Source organism: Scyliorhinus torazame, chromosome 13 (genome assembly GCF_047496885.1).
Source record: "Scyliorhinus torazame isolate Kashiwa2021f chromosome 13, sScyTor2.1, whole genome shotgun sequence".
Taxonomy (NCBI): Eukaryota; Metazoa; Chordata; class Chondrichthyes; order Carcharhiniformes; family Scyliorhinidae; genus Scyliorhinus; species Scyliorhinus torazame.
Window position 1 is genome coordinate 41,806,246 of NC_092719.1, and position 21,330 is coordinate 41,827,575.

At 46.3% G+C, this 21,330-nt stretch overlaps 1 protein-coding gene across 1 annotated transcript in view; it reads left to right on the plus strand.

Annotated features, from left to right (window-relative positions):
- Positions 1-21,330, plus strand: part of LOC140387801 (protein monoglycylase TTLL8-like) — a 134,491-nt gene that overhangs the window by 68,277 nt on the left and 44,884 nt on the right. Inside the window, exons 10-11 of the mRNA XM_072470928.1 lie at positions 3,692-3,806; positions 7,397-7,537. Of these exons, the coding sequence (XP_072327029.1) occupies positions 3,692-3,806; positions 7,397-7,537 (256 nt within the window). The remainder of the gene's footprint in view (positions 1-3,691; positions 3,807-7,396; positions 7,538-21,330) is intronic.

Sequence of the window (21,330 nt, forward strand, 5' to 3'; positions counted from 1 at the left end):
CTCTGCCAGCGTGCTGTGCTCTGCCAGTGTGCTGTGCTCTGCCAGCGTGCTGTGCTCTGCCAGTGTAAGTGCACATCTGCTCACTGTAAACTGACACATTCATCAGGAAATCAGGCCACTGAAGTGTGCAAGCCCACAAGGATGTCACACAGGAATTTGGGGTGCAGCCCTCCCCAGCAGATGGGACAGCCGCACTAAATGTGTGCCAGCCCAATTATGCTCTTAATCTTCTATCCGTTGCAGGAAAAACAGCTTCTTAATCACTTACTGGGGAGGAATTCCAGCAGCTGCCATACACATGCATGCTCCTGATCAGCTCATGCAACAGATGGCATGACAAACAATCCTTCTGTCATTCTGCAGGAGAATAACACGCACAATATGCATGTGTGCGTGAAGACCATGGGGAATGGAAGGTAATAGTGCCCTGACCCAGCATGAGAAGATGGCCAGCGAGCTAGCTGGGGAGGAGCTGCACTGTGCCTCTGCTGAGGGCGAGATAGGACTCCCTTAGGAAGCCAGTGAGGATGCCTCCAACTGTTTAAATCGAAATAATAAATTAAACAAACTGAGGGACAGATTTAAAGGGATACTGCCTTAAAAGCAAAACATAAATGAAAGTTAAAACATGAAACTAAAATGTGATTAAAGAGGTTCAATAAAACACCATAGACTCTGCGGTGCCCACCGAGCAGGGAAGGCCTCGGTAGTGCCCGTGGAGCCAGAGGAAATGGGCGAGGTACTAAATGAATACTTTGCATCAGTATTCACCAAAGAGAAGGAATTGGTAGACGTTGAGTCTGGAGAAAGGTGTGTAGATAGCCTGGGTCACATTGAGATCCAAAAAGACGAGGTGTTGGGCGTCTTAAAAAATATTAAGGTGGATAAGTCCCCAGGGCCTGATGGGATCTACCCCAGAATACTGAAGGAGGCTGGAGAGGAAATTGCTGAGGCCTTGACAGAAATCTTTGGATCCTCTCTGTCTTCAGGTGATGTCCCAGAGGACTGGAGAATAGCCAATGTTGTTCCTCTGTTTCGAAGGGTAGCAAGGATAATCCAGGGAAATACAGGTCGGTGAACCTTACTTCAGTGATAGGGAAATTACTGGAGAGAATTCTTTGAGACAGGATCTACTCCCATTTGGAAGCAAATGGATGTATTAGTGAGAGGCAGCACGGTTTTGTGAAGGGGAGGTCGTGTCTCACTAACTTGATAGAGTTTTTCGAGGAGGTCACAAAGATGATTGATGCAGGGAGGGCAGTGAATGTTGTCTATATGGACTTCAGTAAGGCCTTTGACAAGGTCCCTCATGGTAGACGAGTACAAAAGGTGAAGTCACACGGGATCAGGGGTGAGCTGGCAAGGTGGATACAGAACTGGCTAGGTCATAGAAGGCAGAGAGTAGCAATGGAAGGATGCTTTTCTAATTGGAGGGCTGTGACCAGTGGTGTTCCGCAGGGATCAGTGCTGGGACCTTTGCTGTTTGTAGTATATATAAATGATTTGGAGGAAAATGTAACTGGTCTGATTAGTAAGTTTGCAGACGACACAAAGGTTAGTGGAATTGCGGATAGCGATGACTGTCTGAGGATACAGCAGGATTTAGTTTGTTTGGAGACTTGGGTGGAGAGTTGGCAGATGGAGTTTAACCCAGACAAATGTGAGGTAATGCATGTTGGAAGGTCTAATGCAGGTAGGGAATATACAGTGAATGGTAGAACCCTCAAGAGTATTGAAAGTCAGAGAGATCTAGGTGTACAGGTCCACAGGTCACTGAAAGGGGCAACACAGGTGGAGAAGTTAGTTAAGAAGGCATACGGCATGCTTGCTTTCATTGGCCTGGGCATTGAGCATAAGAATTGGCAAGTCATGTTGCAGCTGTATAGAACCTTGGGCAGGATTCTCCAACCCCCCCGCCGGGTCGGAGAATCGCCGGGGGCTGGGCTGAATCCCGCCCCTGCTGGTTGCCGAATTCTCCGCACCTTTGGGGCGGCGCGATGCTGGACTGATTTGCGCCGTTTTTGGAGTGGGAACTTAATTCTGGCAAGGTTTCCTTTTAATGAATGTCCATGAGATGCTAATGCATGCAACTAGGGTTCCCGACACTGTTTTGTCGGAAAGGTCGAACCACCTTTAGCCTGTCTTTGAAGTCCAAGGAATGGATTCTTTCCGTTCATCCTGCCCTCGGGAAACTGATTTTTGGCCTTGTGCCAAATTAAATTCTTCCGCCCAGCTGCTGGCAGGGCTGGAAAATTCCGTCCTATGTCTGCTGTAGACGAACTGATGGAGATTGATTGCTGAGATTAGTCAGTGCACCATTGTCTTTGTGATATGCTACCAACAGGAGAATAGGAGGTGAGCTGGCTGGACCTTGGCTTTTCTTTGTCAATTGCTCAGTCGGGGAAGATGGTAGCATAATGGCAGTGTGATTGGACTAGTGGCCCAGCGACCTAGGATAATGGGCCATATTAAGGGCCTTTCCGGAAGGAAAATGGGCAATTAGGGAAATAAATGCCAGCCATTCCTATGATGCTCTCACAAGCCCTAAAAAGAATAAAGGAAAACAAATCCATTCCTGTATCCTGTGTTCTTAAGAAGGGTAGTCTTTGCAAAGGATGTCCACATAAATATACAATAAAGTGCCCCAGGGATAAGGGGCAGGGTCACAGAGGCATGTTATACTGGCTTGCACAATCCGAGATTAAATGAAAGTACATATGTCACTAAAAGGTACCAATCGTATTTTGAGATAAAGGGACGACCTTTATGTGAATTTCTTTATCTGTTATTTTGAGACGGGCATTCACCTGTTTATTTTAATGTTGAAACAGTGATAGTGGAGTGCCATAGAAACATGTTTGACATTCACACTCTGTTATTATCAACAATAACTACAGGAAGAAGTTAGTTATATGATCCCACTTATAGAATAGCTACCAATCAATCGTTACCCTACCCAAGTTACCTTGTCTATTTGCTTCACATCTTTCGTCTGTTTTTTTCCGCAGTATTTTTAATTCAACAGCAGTCCTCTAATGAAATTTACAGTAGAAGCATTTGTTCAGACTTCATCATATCTTTAACGATTGAATAATTATGGAATCCTTTGCACATGAGCATGATAAAACATCTTGAAAGACACTTCATGGACCATTAACTCCCCAAATGCTACTTTTACATTGTTCTTCGATTAACATGAAGGAACATTTTCTGACAATATTGCAATGAATCTCTAACTATTCCTTTATGATAGTAATTAGAGTTATGATTTTTAATAGTTGCGATGTGTAATTTCACTACTGGTTTTCATTAAAAAAGACCATTAAGTCTGTATAATTTGGTAAACAGAACACGATTAAAGTTTGGACCTCCCTCCATCAACAACACCAAAACTGACTGACTGGTCGTTTATTTCATTGTTCTCTGCAAATTGTCTTATTGCAAATTGAGAGGTGCGGTTGTTTAAATAGCAACTAAAACTGCACTTTCAAAAGTAATTCCTTGGCTGTGAAGTGTTTTGGGAGATCTTGTGGGTGTGAAAAGTGTTATAAAAATGCAAATTAATTATCCTAAAGAATGTTAAATCTCTTCAGAAGCTGTCATGCTGTTGAATGTAAATATTTCACCTAAAGATAATGGTTTAAACAGATGTTTATGTGACCAAATATTTTTAAATGCTGTTTCACTGAAGGCTAGACTCTGCATGAATCTGAGGAAGTTGCCTTTCTACTTGGATGAGAATGCTGATATTTTCTTTCCACGGTGCTATCTGGTTTCTGATGTGACAGAAGAATGTAGACTCCGCAGTGAGTATGAGATTCCCCTCCACCTAAATAGTAAACGAAAAAGCTGCCGTCAGTTGAGGAATTGGAAATGGTTGCTTGGAGGGGTGGGAGAAAGAAATATAAAAACATGCTTGAAGAGACACATGGCAGGTTTAATCTTGCAGAACACCCCCCCCCCCCCCCCCCCCCCCCCCCCCCTCACCCTCTGCTGAATGAAATCTGCTTGGTTCATCACAAATTTTCATTCTCTTGCTTCTCTGAAGGATCACTGTCTGAAGGATCACTGCCACTCCACCTCACTGAAGCAAAGGATGGAGCGGTTTGAGCCGCCAGCTCTTCTACTTGCCCTTAAAGTGTTACATAATTTGACCGACAGTTCAGTGTACCATGCTAGATATTGCTGACGTTCCTACTGTTTTAATCCTCCCCAGAGATACCCTGTTGAGGTTATCCAGAAGAAGTGAGCAGACCTCAGACATTGGCAAACATGAAAATGTATTAGGGTAAATGCTGGAGCACCCCTCCAACACTGACCCCCATCGAAGTATGCAGGTCAGAGGAGTGGTTACCTTACTTTCCTAAGCTAGCAGGGCTCCACGTAGAAGATACAATTATTAAAACACCACCGTGTCACCAGAGGAACATCATGAGCACTTGCGAGAGAAAACTGTAGCAGGTGATGCCTCCTCTGCCATGTTGGAAATACATTTTATGACTTTATAAGGAGGTCAATAAATCACTTCAAAATGTATTTTGAATCTTTATGGAGGACGGTATTTGGTCTCACAATCCAGCTTGAACTCCAGGTGGACTTGCTTTTGTCCAAGAACAGGTGCCTTCTTGCAATTGGTAAATCATGTCATTCCATCAGGCCAAGTATCCACTCACCCTCTCTGATGTGGGGTGCAAAGTTTGGGAAAATGTTCGGCCGCCCCCACGACCTCCAGGCCCAATTAGTGTTGGGTGGGGTTGCTGGGTTGTGGGGATAGGGTGGAGATGTTGGCCTTGGGTGGGGTGCTCTTTCCAAGAGCCGGTGCAGACTCGATGGGCTGAATGGCCTCCTTCTGCACTGTAAATTCTAAATTCTATGAATTCCTCATCGAGGGTGAGGACTCTGGGGCTGGATTCTGCGTTTCAAGGACTATATCACCACGCCATCCTGAAAACTGTGGTCTTTTACGGCAGGAATACTGGCATCAAAAGGCCACAGATTCACAGTCTTGCAGGGGGCTAGAAGGCAGCTGTCGGCCAGCTGAGGGACTAGGCCCGCGCCGGAGTGGTTGGCGCGCCGCCGACCGGGGGAAAAGGCCTTTGGTGCCACGCCAGCCGGGGCCGAAGGGACTCCGCCGGCCGGCAGAAGTCCGTGCATGCGCGGGAGTGTCACCGGCTGCTGACGTCATCCCCGCGCATGCGCGGGGGGGCGTCACTTTCCCATCGGCCATCACGGAGGCTATGGCCGAGGCGGAAGGAAAAGAGTGTCCCCACGGCACCGGCCCGCCCGTGGATCGGTGGGCCCCGATCGCGGGCCAGGCCACTGTGGGGGCACCCCCCGGGGCCAGATCGGCCCGCGCCCCCCCCAGGACACTGGAACCCGCCCGCGCCGCCAGTCCCGCCGGTAAGGGAGGTGGTTTGATTCACGCCGGCGAGACTGGCATGACAGCAGCGGGACTTCGGCCCATCGCGGGCCGGAGAATCGCGGGGGGGAGGGGGGGGGGGGACACAGGCGCTGCGCGATTCCCGCCCCTACCGAATTTTCGGTGCCGGAGAATTCGGCGGCCGGCGGGGGCGGGATTCACGCCGCCCCCCGGCCATTCTCCGACCCGGCGGGGGGTCGGAGAATCCCGCCCAATATTTTCACCCAGAGGGTGTTAGATCTGTGGAATTCACTGCTGGTTTTGGCAGGTTGAGGTAGAAATCCTCAACTTATTTATAAGGTATCAGGATCTACATTATAAGTGCCGCAACTGGCATAGCTATAGATCGGGTGCTGGAAGGCGAGATTGAAATGGATGGCTAGTTTTTTGTCGGACAAGGCAGACATAGGACCGTAAGACATAGGAGCAGAATTAGACCCTTCGGCCAATCGAGTCGTTGCCGCCATTCAACCATCCTGATATGTTTCTCATCCCCATTCTCTTGCCTTCTCCCCGTAACCCCAATCCCCTTATTACTCAAGAACCTATCCATCTTTGTGTTAAAGACACTCAATGATTTGGCCTCCACAACCTTCTGCAGCAAAGAATTCCACAGATTCACCACCCTCTGGCTGAAGAAATTCCTCCTCATCTCAGTTTTAAAGGATCGTCTGTCCCTTCAGTCTGAGGCTGTGCCCTCAGGTGTCTAGTTTTTCCTACTGGTGGAAACATCCTCTCTCTACTGGGCTGAATGGCCTCTTTCTGTGTCATAACTTTTCTACAGTTCTATAATGGGGAGAAATTCGCACCAAGATTTTTTTTTGTTTACTTGGAAGTTCTAGTGCAATGAGATAATGGCGGTTAGTTTGTTATATCCTCCCATGTGTGACGTGCCCACTGTTTACTGCATATGCTTTGGCCCTGCAAAGGCTAATTTGCGCACTCTCAATCTGACTACAAGAATCCTGAGAGCTATTGTATCTCAGCTTCCTTTACATCACTGTCCTTCATTTTAAATATTTTCTTCAATCGCAGCTGAATTGCTAGAAAGTGCACATTTTATAGCAGGTAGGAGTTTCACAAGGACTTTAACAAGTGACTAAGCAGCAGTATTGCAGATACAGTGCTGTGCACAATCAAATGATTGACTCCTCTGCCATGTGTGTGTGTGTCCAGCCTCATACCATCTCATAAATATTAGTCTGCTCAAATCACATGTTCATGTTCATGGCATGAAAAAAATTATTGCAAAGAAATGAATGCTCATTTTAAGAATAGGAATAGTTTTGACTTAGAAGTGCAAAATCGATAAATGACTTTCAACTGGAGATTTGTTGAAAATTAATACCCCCTCGGGATTGCACATCCACTTTTTACATAGCCTTTCTGGGGGGATATTATAGTAAATCTTTGAATGTTATTGTAATTCATACATGACTTTCCTCTCCAATCCTTTCCCCACCACATCCCTCCTCCTGTTTTGCTTTTGGGTCTGCCTGCCATCTTCTTCTCCACTTCCTATTATAAATTTGACCTGCGATAGAGTTTGATAAGAACCTGAGGCACAAAGAAAAAAAAAATGTTTTGGTTAAAGATGGACACATTTTACAGTTAAATATCTTCATGCGAATGCACGGTTTTGTTCTTGTGTCTGAATTATATAATTCATCAAAACCTTCTTTGCTCTTTGGACAAAATGTATTATTGGAATCCCCTTGAGGCGCACCCAGCAGTTCCAGTTGTATGAAGATCCTGAGGTGAATTCCTTCGCTATCAGCCACAGGCTGACCCAATAAGCACTTGTATGACTTTATAGGAATCGGGGCTACTTTTTTGTTCTTGGATATCAATCTAGGTCTGTTAGCTACGAATGAATTTAGTATTGTACTTGTGTTTGTGAAGCAGAGATTACACATTTGTTTTACTGAGTTTACAAAAAAATAACTCCAGTCTAAAAGCAGATAATGTTGCTTTCAGATGACTTCAGACTTACTAGTGCAATCTGTATACTGAAATGGGTGATTTACAATTCTTCAAGTGATCTGTCAAGTCCAAGCACCGGAGAAGGTCAAATGGAAAAAGATTATACTGAAGGAAGTAAAGAAGCCTTGGTGACAGGTAAAACATGCATTTTGTTTAGCTGTTCAGCAGGTCCGGTTAAAGATTTTATTTTGCACTGGGATTTAGTAAGTTCATAAGGAATAAGGAGCAGGAGAAGGACATTTGGCCCATGGAGCCTGCTTTGAATTTGAGAAGATCAAGTTGATCTGATTGTGGCCTTAACTTCACTTTTCTGACCCTTCTTTCACAACTCTTGATTGCCTGGTCGACCAAAAATCTGCCTAACCTACCCTTGAATATAATCAGTGACCCAGCCTTCAGTTCTCCATGGAAGAGAATTCAAACACTAAAGAACTTCTGAGAGAAGAAATTTTACCTCATCTCTGTTTTGGTAGACGTCTCATTTTTAAACCATATCCCCTAGTTCTAGATTCCCTGATGAGAAGAAATATCCTCCAGCATGAACCCTGTCAAGCTCCCTCAGAATCCTTTCTGTTTCAGTGAGAACACCGCTCATTCTTTTAAACTCACGTGCACTTAGGTCCAAGCTGCTCGACCTTTCCTCAGACGACAACCCTTTTTCCCCAGGAATCAGCTTAGTGAACCATCTCTCAGCTGCTTCCAATGCAAGTCTGTCCATCCATGAGTGTGGAAACCAAAACTGTACCATAATACTTCAAGAGCAGTCTCCCCAAGCCCTGTACACTTGTAGCAAGACTTCCCTCCTTTTATACTCCAGCCCCCTTTCAATAAAGCCAAACATTCAATTTGCCTTCCTAATTATTTGTTGTACCTGTGTGCTAACTTTTAGTGATTATGTACAAGGACACACAGATGTTTATGTCATGCAACATTCTGCAGGGTCTCATGATTTAAATAGTATTCTGCTTTCCCATTCTCCCTTCCCAAATGGACAATCTCTCAATTTCCCTCATTATACTCCATCTGCCAATATATGCCCACTCACTGAACCTATCTATATCCTTTTGAAGATCTTTTGCATACTCCTTCTAATTTTCTTTCCTACCTCTCTTTGTATCATCAGCAAATTTGGCAGTAATATATTCTTCCCTTCATCCAAGTCGTTATTATAGATTGTAATAGCTGATGCACTAGTAGCACTGATCCCCTTAACATTCCACTAGTTACACTTTGCCACCTGAAAATGACCCTTTTATCCATTAACCAATCCTCTATTCATGCTAATACATCACTTTCGGCATCATGAGCTATTACCTTGTGCAGTAACCTTTTATGTGGGACCTTATCAAATGCCTTTTTGAAATCCAATTATGCCATATTTACTGCTTCCCTTTTCTCCATCCTGCTTGCTACACTCTCAAAGCGCTCTAATAAATGATTATGGGGCTGGTTTAGCACAGTGGGCTAAACACTGGCTTGTAGTGCAGAGCAAGGCCAACAGCACGGGTTCAATTCCTGTACCGGCCTTCCTGAACATGCGCCAGAATGTGGCTCAAGGGGCTTTTCACAGTAACTTCATTGAAACCTACTTGTGATAATAAGCGGTTATTATTATTATTAAATCTTTCAAACACTATTTTCCTTTCAATTAACCATGTTGGCCCTCTAAGATCACATTATTTCCTAAATGCTCTGCTGCTATGTCCTTCAGTATGGATTCTAACCTTTTCCTAATGATAGATGCTAGACTAATTGGTTCAAAGTCATAGTATTGAAAAGAAATGGTAAAAATACAGAATTAAAGGTCTTTACTTAAATAGACTCAGCATTTGAAACAAAATTAATGAATTGAAATAAAGAGATAGATATTACAGAAGAGACATGGTTGCAAAGTGACCAAGGCTTGGACCTGAATATTCAAGGGTATCTGACATTTTGGAAGGAGAAAATATAGAAAAAAGAGGTTAGGGTGCCACTGTTAATAAAGGACAATGTTAGTATAAAAATTAGAAATGATCTTGATTCGAAAGATCAAAATATAGGATGGGATTTTCCAACCCCCTATCCCCTCCGCGGCTTGTTTTGTGGAGGAGACCCATCACTGTCAATAGGCTTTCCTGCTGTTTACACCCTCTGCCCCTGGAGAACTTGTGATGGAGGGGTCACTGTTGGTGGGACTGGAAGATCCCGCTGGTGGAAATGGCTGGAAGATTTTGACCATAGAATCGATTTGGAGATAGGAAATAGCAAAAGAAGGAAGTCATTGGTGGAAGTGGTTTATAGGCTGCCTGACAGTAATTACAACGTAGGACAGAACATAAGTCAAGAAATAATGGGGCCTTGTAAGAAAAGTACTGCAATAATTGTGGGAGATTTTAATCTTCATATTGATTGGATGAATCAAATTGGCAAAAATAGCCTGAAGGATCATTTCATAGTGTTTTTAAGACAGGTTTCTCAAAACAAAACATTCTCGAACCAACCAGGGAACAGGTTATTTTAGATCTGGTAAAGTGTAATGAGACAGAATTAACTAATGACCTCATAGTAACCTCTATGTAAGAATGATCATAACATGGTAGAATTTCACATTCCTTTTGAGGGTGAGAAATCAGCGTCTGAAACTAGAGTTTTAAACTTAAATAGAGGCAATTACATGGGTATGACTAGGGAATTGGCTAAAGTGGAATGGAAAAATAGGTTAGAGAAGAAGTAGACATTTCAGGAGATATTTCATAATTCTATCAAGAATGAAAGATGCAAGAGAAGGTAATGCTACCTGCAATTAACTGAGGAAATTAAAGATGGTATCAAATTGAAAGTAAAGCTGTACATTACTGCAAGTATAATGGTAGCCCGGAAGATTAGGACAATTTCAGAAACCACCAAAAGATGACTGAAAAAATAATAAAGGAGGACGTTGAGTATGAGAGAAAGGTAGCAGGAATATTAAAGCAGACAGCAAAAGCTGTATGGGGGCCGGTTTAGCTCACTTGGCTAATCAGTTGGTCTGAGATGCAGAGCGTGGGTTCAATTCCCGTATCAGCTGAGGTTATTCATGAAGGCCCCATCTTCTCAACCTGCTCCTCGCCTGAGGTGTGGTGATCATCAGGTTAAATCACCACCAGTCAGCTCAAAGGGGAAAGCAGCCTATGATCATCTGGGATGAGGGTGACTTTACCTTTTCATGGAGGTAAAAAGGAGAGAGTAGTTAAAGTAAACATTGGTCCTTTAGAAGGGGAATTAATAATGGAAAACAAGGAAATGGTTGAGTCTTTGAACAAGTATTTTGTATTGGTCTTCACAGTAGAAAACACAAAGCATCCGGAGGTGATTACTTTTGTGCTTCTTTTCCTAGCTGAGGTTGGCTGTCAAAACAAAAGAAAAAGCAAGCCAAGGATTTAAAGTCCAATAAATCTTTGTCGAATGAATATTGCAACTTGCTGGCAGACTCAAATGTGTAAAAACGGGTAAAGTTGATGAATAAAATGGTGATAAACTCTGGCTGGGTTTCTCATGATTGTCCGCTGTGCACTCAATGGAAGAGCTGTGAAACCATTGAAGAAAAAAATACGTCAGCACCATTTTACTGGGGTTTCTGCAGTTTGTGCCCTCATGCTAAGGTGATAAGCTTATTATACCCACATGAATTCAACCTTGATATCTTGTTTTTATTTTAAAATGGTATAGTGTTGTATTAAGAAGTTATGCAAAAGAACTACATTTTCCTGCTGTTTGGTTGTACCCAATGAAGGAATAGAAAGGGAATCTAACCTCTTTATATATTGTGCCCTTCACACATTGGTCAAAGTCATGGATAATGTCTTATTAAAATGAGCAGTAGCATAGCATCACTCTCAGAATAAGATATCTTTGGTAAGTTGCATCAGTACCTATAAGAAGATGATGGGAAGAAAAAGACTAGTGTATTCATTTGTGCCTAATATAGACTTATGATGACGAGAGTATCATAATCAGACTCTTCCTACTAACTCCCTCATCCCTCTACCTCCCCGCGGCCGCCAAGTAATTTCCCAGAAGAGGTAAAACAACTGGAAAGAGTCTTGTGCCAGAAGGGATAAATCTGCGAATTTTTTCACTAATCCTCAAGCCAGTCAAAATCAACCAAGTACATCACATGCCTCTCATGTTGTCATTAAACGTTGCCAGCACAAACATCTGTTTTATGACTTTTACTCTTTATGCATTATGAATCATAGCATATGTGTTGGAATTTTGTTTTTAAAGGAAAAAAAAAATCCCTCTTGTTTGTAAAGGTTCACAAAACATTCCTTTCAGCCTGGCTGTCAGAGGATTTGACTTAAAAGGTATTTTCAAAAAATTATGGACCCAATCTTCACTTGCCTAGTAGGAAAGAGGTTGGTGAGCAGTTAAAATCAGGAACGGCATCTCTCCGGCTCATTTGGAGCATGCAGTGAGAACAAAGACATGAGAGAAGTTGGTGAGGAAGGCTATCAAGAGGAAGAAACGCTGCTAGTGGCTGTTGTGATGAGAAGTCAAAGCTTGTTGAATGAGTATTACAGCATGCTGACAGACCGAAATGTGCCAGCTGTAAAAATGGATAACGCTGGGTGAATAAAATAGAGCTGAACTCTGGCTGAATTTCCCTTGATTGTCCACTGTACACTCAATGGAAGAGCTGTGTGTTTGCAATAAGAATGAGAGGTTTGATAGTACGTCCTTGCGCCGGATGGTGGATAATTATATGGACCGAAGGGAATTGCTGTAAGTACTGGGGTGGGGCGCTGGTGAGGAAAGAATGGTCACACGTTCTAGAGAAAGATGAAGAAATGAAGAGTTTTAACTTTGTCACATTTGTAAGGCTATTGGAGCACTTACTGCATTGCATTCAAGTTCTAAGAGAGATGTTCCTGGAGTGCAGAATCCCTCCAATGTCTCTCCATGCCTTGCTGATTTGATCCGTCGGGGTGTTCCCCCCCATTGGTGTCCCTGCTTTTCTTTACTTGTTCCAACAGGGCCTACAAGGGTGGCTACCAAGAACCTATTGTCTTTGCTGTGACTCACCTTTGAAGCTCCTCTTGCAGCTGATGTCACTACTGGACAAGTCAGATCTCAGTGTGGGACATGGCTTGATAGATCCTGGGCTGGATTCGCCGTTGCCCGACGCCGATATTGTAATCAGAGATAGGGCGGCGAATCGGCTCCGATGCCCAAATCAGGGCTGGCGCCGGTTTGATGCCGGTCAGCCATGCTCCGCCCCCTTGGAACTGGCATAACATAACACGTCGCGTGCCATTGCAACGGCGTTGGCACGTCATAAGCAGGCCTTCCGACGATGCTCCGCCCCCAGTGGGCCGAGTTCCCGATGGTGCGGGACACATGTGGTCTCAGTGGTCGGGACCCCGACATGGCGGCTGCGGACTGTGTCCATCGGCCCACACCGGCCGGGATCTGTGCCGCTGGCAGAGGGGGGCTGTGGGGTCGTGGATGGCGGGTTGGGTCCGGCACGGCTGCCGCCATGTTTTACGGCACGACCGCTGCAGTTCGTCAGCCGTGCGCTCGGGCGGCCAGGGCCCCAGCCATTCTCTGGCCGTTTTTGGCATGGAAGCTGAGAGTTTCACCTGACTCTGCTGCTACCCCCTCACTGGTCCTGGAATAGGCAAGGGGTCGATGCCAATTTTTTGGTCATAAAACTCCTGCAAATTCTCCATTCGAGCAGGCACTTAGTCACTGAAACGGAGAATCCAGCCCACAACTTTTATTTTTTGTTTAGACATGTGGATGGCGACTGCTGAACAGAGTCAAAGTTTGTTGACAAACTTTAAAAAAAAGAATTAAACATTTATTAAACAAGAAAAGATTAACTAGATTATACTACTGCTTTACCCGCAACAATACCTTTATAGGTATAGGTAGATTCATAAGGATAACAAGTTACAAAATCTATCTTATATCTAATGTACACAGTCCATGTATATCAATAGGTGAACTGAGGTTGGACACAGCACACTCCGGAACCAAATGACACCCAAAGCAATTTCTAAGGATTCTCATTAACTCTCCCCAGACGCTTGTCACACTGTGAGCCAACTGGTCTCACAGAAGCTCTGTTTTTTAACTTGGGTTTCTAATCTCCACTCTGAAAAACCCACCTCGGAATGTCTTCCCAGGTTACAGTTCCATTTGGACGTCTTCAACAAGGACCACCTTCAGGGTTTCAACCCTCACTTCCGATCTTTCACTCTCCTGGATTGACACATGCATTCACGCTTCACCTTCCACACATTCGCCCAGATACTCAGCCATACCAACAGAACACCAGTGCTTCACAGGCTCACCCACCTTTACCCGTCTCCTCGGGTCTTCTCGCGGACCTATTTTAAGTCTGTTTCCTGCAGCTTTCTCTCTTTAATTTGGAGCCTTGTCCTCTGCTCCTTACTTTAACTTCACTAAACAGGAACTGGGGCGAGATTCTCCGCCCCTCCGCCGGGTCGGAGAATCGCCGGGGGCTGGCGTGAATCCCGCCCTCGTCGGTTGCCGAATTCTCCGGCACCGGATATTCGACGGGGGCGTGAATCGCCCCGCGCCTGTTGGTGCCCCCCCCCCGGCGATTCTCTGGCCCAGATGGGCCGAAGTCCCGCCGCTAAAATGCCTGTCCCGCCGGCGTAGATTAAACCACCTACCTTACCGGCGGGACAAGGCGGCGCGGGCGGGCTCCGGGGTCCTGGGGGGGGCGCGGGGCGATCTGGCCCCGGGGGGGTGCCCCCACGGTGGCCTGGCCCGCGATCGGGGCCCACCGATCCGCGGGCGGGCCTGTGCCGTGGGGGCACTCTTTTCCTTCCGCCTTCGTCACGGTCTCCACCATGGCGGAGGCGGAAGAGACTCTCCCCACTGCGCATGCGCGGGAATGCCGTCAGCGGCCGCTGACACTCCGGCCACTGACGGAGTACTACTGAACTCCGTCAGTAGTACCGTCAGCCGGCCGGAGATGTCATTTCCGCGCCAGCTGGCGGGGCACCAAAGGCCTTTTCTGCCAGCTGGCGGGGTGGAAATTCGGCCGGCGCGGGCTTAGCCCCTTAAGGTTGGGGCATTCTGCACCTTTGGAGCGGCCGATGCCCGACTGATTTGTGGCGTTTTGGGCGCCAGTCGGCGGACATCACGCCGATACCGGAGAATTTCGCCCCGTTCTCGATCCCTGCCCTCGTTCCTTGACTTAGCTGCTGTTTTGGGACCTTTTCTTGATCCCTCCCTGGTTTTAGGGAGGCCTTGTGGGGGGCCGGCATAGCTGCGGCTCCTGGATGGAGAATGGCAATGATACGTGGAACAAGTCACGCATTCATGGACAGATCATTTCTATGACAATGTTCTGGACATGATAACGCATTCTCAGGCATATCCTCCGTTTCTGTTGAGGAACCTGCGTCGTTGGTCTTTTGAGAAGTTGATGTACAGCATGTGCCACAGAAAACGCCATCTCAAGAAAGAGACCTGTGCCATGTCCTCGTGGATTTTGTACCCCATAGGGGAGGTAGACACCCACTCCAGGTGGCTGTGAAGGTCACTGCAGCCTTGAATATCTATGCCGCTGGTTCATTCCAGGGCTCGAGCGGGAACTTGTGCGGCATTGTTCCAAGCCCACAAGTGAATCCGTGAGGTAACGGATGCCCTGTATGCCCGGGCATCAGACTTAATCAACTTTGAGCTGAACCAAGTCCACCAAGATATGTGCATGCTTCCCAGGGAGTGTGCGTGACAACTACATCCTGGGATTCTCGGAGATCCCCGGAGTCTCCCTAGGATGACACATTGGCTCTTGGGGGATAAAGGGTATCTGCTGAAGTCCTGGTTGATGATGCCAGTGCGGAGGACGGAGACTGAGGTGGAGACCCGATATAACGAGGCCCATGTTGCCACCCATGCTGCCTTTGGTGCATCAGATTGCTCAAAATGTGGTTCCGATGTCTGGAACGCTCTGGTGGTGCAGTGCAATACACATCCCATGAGGATCTCTCACTTTGTGGTGCAGCCGGGCAACAAGTTGGAGCAGGAGGAACATGCACTCATCTTGGGAGAAGGAAGAGACGGACTAGAAGGGGATGGTGGACGAGTTCGGGGAGAACCCGCAGGAGGAGCCGGAGGATGGAGGACAGGTGGTGTAGAGGGTTCAAGATGCCCGGAGGACTAGGGAAGCCCTTATCCTCACAGATTCTCATTGGACGAGGATTTGACTATCAGCTCCCCCCTCCCCCACCCCCATTCCCCACCTCCATTCCCCTCCTTCACCTCCATTCATTTCCTTTCTACCCCCCCCCCAACCCCCCCCAGCATTCTCTGATCTTCCCACCACCCCCTCACCACACTACCCTGTTTCACCCTCCCAGGGTCCATGTAACATCATCCCAGTGTGATGGACCTGTCTCGGCACTGTCAGCTGGTCAATTACAAGGCAGGGAGTGGTCACTCACTGTGAGGTAAGCTCTGCTGCTCCTCAAAGAACAAAGAACAAAGAAATGTACAGCACAGGAACAGGCCCTTCGGCCCTCCAAGCCCGTGCCGACCATGCTGCCCGACTAAACTACAATCTTCTACACTTCCTGGGTCCGTAACCTTCTATTCCCATCCTATTCATATATTTGTCAAGATGCCCCTTAAATGTCCCTATCGTCCCTGCTTCCACTACTTCCTCCGGTAGCGAGTTCCAGGCACCCACTACCCTCTGCGTAAAAAACTTGCCTCGTACATCTACTCTAAACCTTGCCCCTCTCACCTTAAACCTATGCCCCCTAGTAATTGACCCCTCTACCCTGGGGAAAAGCCTCTGACTATCCACTCTGTCTATGCCCCTCATAATTTTGTATACCTCTATCAGGTCTCCCCTCAACCTCCTTCGTTCCAGTGAGAACAAACCGAGTTTATTCAACCGCTCCTCATAGCTAATGCCCTCCATACCAGGCAACATTCTGGTAAATCTCTTCTGCACCCTCTCTAAAGCCTCCACATCCTTCTGGTAGTGTGGCGACCAGAATTGAACACTATACTCCTCAGTTCATGCCAAAGTCTGACTCCTGTCTGCTGATGGCGCGCTCACACCCATCCTCTGAACATGGTTGCATTGGGGGCGTTTAATCTTGGACCACTGTGCCCGGAGGGCGGAGGGTGTGGGTAGCGGATGTCAAGAGGGGACGGGGGTGCAGGCAGGTGTGCTGTGAAGATTAACATGACAGAGGCTTCACACTATAAGGTGTAACATATTTTAATTGTGAACATTTGACTTTTCCATTCCCCCTACCTACAGATAGTGACCCCCTCTCACCCCCCTGCCCAATCAGTGATCCTAAATCTTCTTGATCGTACGTGGTCAACCATTATATCTAGGTGTGTCCCCAGGATGCACATCAGAGGTGGAGGCAGCCTGCTGCCTTTTGCACCCTATGGCCTTTGATGCCCTTGGCGGATGTCCTTTGGAGGGCCTGTAGCCAGAGGGCCCCGGCTGACTTACCGGTGTCATTGGCTTCGCTGTGCCACCCTGTTCTGCCCGCTGCCCGTGAGATGTGTCGCAGTCAGGAGGGGGTGATTTAGAAGCACAGCATTCCTAAAATATAAAGAGAGTCAGCAGTGGGAGGAGGTCTGCTGGATCTCAGAACACAGCTGCAGATTTTCCACTGCGGTCGGCACCCTAGTAGTGTTGGCCTCGGTGCCATGCATTGTCGGCACCATCTCCTAAGCCCGTAGCCTTTGGGACCATAGCATTTCATAGAATTCACAGTGCAGAAGGAGGCTATTCAGCCATCGAGTCTGCACCAGCCCTTAGAAAGAGCACCCCACCTAAACTCACACCTCCACCCGATCCCCGTAACCCAATAATCCCACCTAACCTTTTTTGGACACTATGGGCAAATTATCATGGCCAATCCACCTAACCTGCACATCTTTGGACTGTGGGAGGAAACCGGAGCATCCGGAGGAAACCCACGCAGACATGGGGAGAACATGCAGACTCTACACAGTGAACCAAACCAGGAATCGAGCCTGGGACCCTGGAGCTGTGAAGCAACTGTGCTAACGAGTGTGCTAATGTGCTGCCCCCAAGGGACTCCTCCAATCAGCAAAGCATTGCTGGAATGTCGCTGGCATCCCTTTGGGAATCTCACAGCTGTGACCTAGCATTTGCGTTCAGCTCTGAGGTAACCAGCATCTGACTGGGACTCAGCTGAGTTCTGGGATCCAGCAGACCTCCCACTGCTGACTCCCTTTATGTTTTAGGAATGCTGTGGCAGCTTGAGGTAGCCGACTTGCTACCACTTTTGTTTGTTTCCATCATTGCAACAGTTGTTTCTTTTTTCTGCTTCTCACAGAACTATGGAGCTCATACCTCAAGCTGGGAGAAAGGGGAACTTTAACCTCCCCAGTCCAAGATAAACGGTGGTGGGAGTTGGCTGCAGTTGAAGGGGAGGGGGGAATAATTTAACTTTGTACTTCAAAGCAAAAGAAAGTAATTTTCCCAATGTTCAGACACATCAATTACTCAGTCAATTATGAACAATGGCAATTCAGGAAGGAGAAATACTCCTCCCATCAGCATCTTTGAGATACAAAGAGAAAACATTGAGCATTGCCCATTCATGAAAGCAATTTGAAATAGCAAGATTATAATTTCAGAATGCTGGCCTGGAGCAACTCCGGAGGTTGAAGAGATGCTTAAGAGTATTTTTCAATACACACAAGTGGAATGTGTTTGGTTTCTGGTATAATTTTTTCCTCATGTTTTGGGTTAATGAATGCTAACATCATTTCATGTGACATTAAATTAGCATTAATTTCTGCTGGTGTGGGAAATGACTTGCCTTTCTGCAGCACATCTCCCATCCTGAAAATGTGCCAAAAATGCTTCACCACACAATTAAATGATTTTGAAGTGTAATTATTTGTTTTATAAGGAAAACACAGTTGCCAGTTTGCATACAGTAAAGCTACAAGGATTAAATGAACAATAGCTCAGATATTTTGCGGCAGTAATGATGACTGCAGCTTCTGGAGTCCACATCTGCACTTAAAACAGGGAAGTCCAGAAGTTGTTGATGGTGATACTAAGCTTCTCCGGAGCGTTCTTGAGCCACACTCGCCGTCTCTGGGATGGGCGGCGAGGGTGGAATTTCTCACAAGAATCAGGACAGATTGCTTTTTCTTGATTTTTCCCACCCCTTGCTGGCAGCGTCACAAGCGTCAATCTCATTTTAATAGTATGGTGTTCATTTAAATATCGTTGGTGCCCCCCCCATCCCGCCAGGTAAAGTGAGCCCCCTCCTTGGGGGGGGGGGGGGGGAACAGAACATGCTGCCAGGTGAATTAGATGGGAGCTCAGTTTAACATCCCAGCAGAAAGATGCCGCCAAATAGTCCTAACATGTTACAGTATATCTGACTGCAAAGTCATTCTGCATTCCTCTTCCAATATCTGGGGAGCAACCATGGTACCGACTGGTATTGTTTAACCTTCCATGGTGTCCACATTATTTGAAAATGAAAAATCATTGGGCAAATAGCTGATAGTAGGTTTTGCTATGGCTGCTGCCCCATTAGAAAACTCCCTGCAGAAGAAGAGAGCCTTGTCCTGCGCATTTTTTATATCTCTGCGCTGGTTTTCTGTTGTTTGACTACCATCTTCACCTTCAAGAAAACTGCCGTGGATTTTTGGCTCAATGAAAGAGTGACTTTGAAGTCACACATGAGGTGATTGCGTTGACTCAATAGTGACCTCCTTTGAGGCAACCTGCACCCATGCGGTTTCAGTGAATGGCGGGCGTCTTTTGTAAGTGCCACGAAGAATCCAGCACGAGTTTAAGGATACAAAGTAATAACATTTATTTACAATAACATATATATATAACAGCAGCAGCAGCAGCAACTTCCCTTGCTGCACACTCCTTTCTGCTGGTTCCAAACTGGCCAGCTTTATTTATACATGGAGTTTACTAATGGTTTCTCCGCCCCCCTCATTGGGGAAGCTCATACTCCCACAGGATTGTGTGATTGTCATTAGTCCCCAGCCAATGGTAAGTAGGCAGGTTATAACATCCCTCCCCCCAAAGTCCAAGGAATCCCATCCTCGTCGCCAGTTTTGTAAGGGCCACGAAGAATCCAGCATGAGTTTAAGGATACAAAGTAATAACATTTATTTACAATAACATATATATATAACAGCAGCAGCAGCAACTTCCCTTGCTGCACACTCCTTCCTGCTGGTTCCAAACTGGCCAGCTTTATTTATACATGGAGTTTACTAATGGTTTCTCCGCCCCCCTCATTGGGAAAGCTCATACTCCCACAGGATTGTGGGATTGTCATTAGTCCCCAGCCAATGGTAAGCAGGCAGGTTATAACAGCGTCATTCAGTATCAGCTAGGTGCGTTCACTTTTGATGCACCTCCAGCAGCAAGATCGCCACCTGTTCAGAATGAAGAGTAGCAATATGGGTCACATCGCCTTTGTGCATACGAACAATAAAATTCATACAATTCATATAATTTACAGTGCAGAAGGAGGCCATTCGGCCTATCGAGTCTGCACCAGCCCTTGGAAAGAGCACCCTACTTAAGCCCACACCTCCACCCTATCCCTGTAACTCAGTAACCCCACCAAACCTTTTTGGACATTAAGGACAATTTACCATGGCCAATCCACCTAACTTGCACATCTTTGGACTGTGGGAGGAAACCGGAGGAAACCCACGTAGACACGGGGAGAATGTGCAGACTCTGCACAGATAGTGACCCATGTCGGGAATCGAACCTGGGAACCTGGAGCTGTGAAGCAACTGTGCTAACCACTGCGCTACCATGCCACCCCGCAGAACAGTGGTTAATGGTCATGTCATCACAACCATTTTTCACTGGATGGCATTTTGCAGCTCCTTAAAAACAGCTGGTCCACCAGATTATCCACTCTCCGACTAAGTGTTGTACGTCGCCACTTTGCCTTTCTATCTCTTTCAGCAACTTGGAGGAGAAGGTGTTGCCGCTGAAATGCTCAGCAACAACTTGAGAACTAACTCCAACTCCACTCGAGAGCCGTAAGTGATAGTGGAGATTGAATTTCTGCAAATGGAAAATCGCACAAACAAATATCAAGACTTCTTCGTTGGCATCGTTGAGCAGCCTGTATTAAAATGACAATGGAATACAGACGCTAAGTTTTTTTTTCATGGGGGAGAAAACCGGCAAAAACACTAGGACTGCCAATTGACTCCGCTACTATTGTGTTTCCTAATTTTATGTCAATCTGCACGAGTATTAGCGGAGGAAAATAGCTTGAACCTGTTTTATGTTAACTTTTTTGAAATGAATCCAAACTCACAGATTAGAAACAAACTTTTGAGTGGGAGATCTCAAAATCTGTTGGTTCAGGATGTGAATTCTTCACAGAGGAAGGTCTGGGTTTGACTCCAAGCAAGGCATGCGTTTGTGGAACTGGCTCCTCTTCCTATGTCACAGAACTCGGGCCATGTGGCAATTGTACTACTCTCCTGTCCTCCCTAGATTATTCTTTTTTTTAAAAAATGTTTATTAAGAATTTTTTAACAGAATTTTCAACCATATAAACAACCCCCAACCCCGCCCCCCGTAATAAAAAAGAAGAAAAAACTCGCATAGCAAGACATAAACATGGCAAATCAATATGATACAGAACTTAGTACATTGGATTCCTCCCGTACATATCAGTTTTCCAGATCGTTTATGTTTTCCTTGCTCAGATGCCCCCACCCCCCGAAGCGCCCCCCTTCCCTATCCCTCCCTCTCCCCCCCCCCCCCCACAGAAAGAGATCCCCCCCCCCCCCCCCCCGGTTGCTGCTGTCGACTGAACTCCATCTAATGCTCCGCGAGATAGTCTAGGAACGGTTGCCACCGCCTGGAGGAACCCTGCACAGACCCTCTCAGGGCAAACTTTATC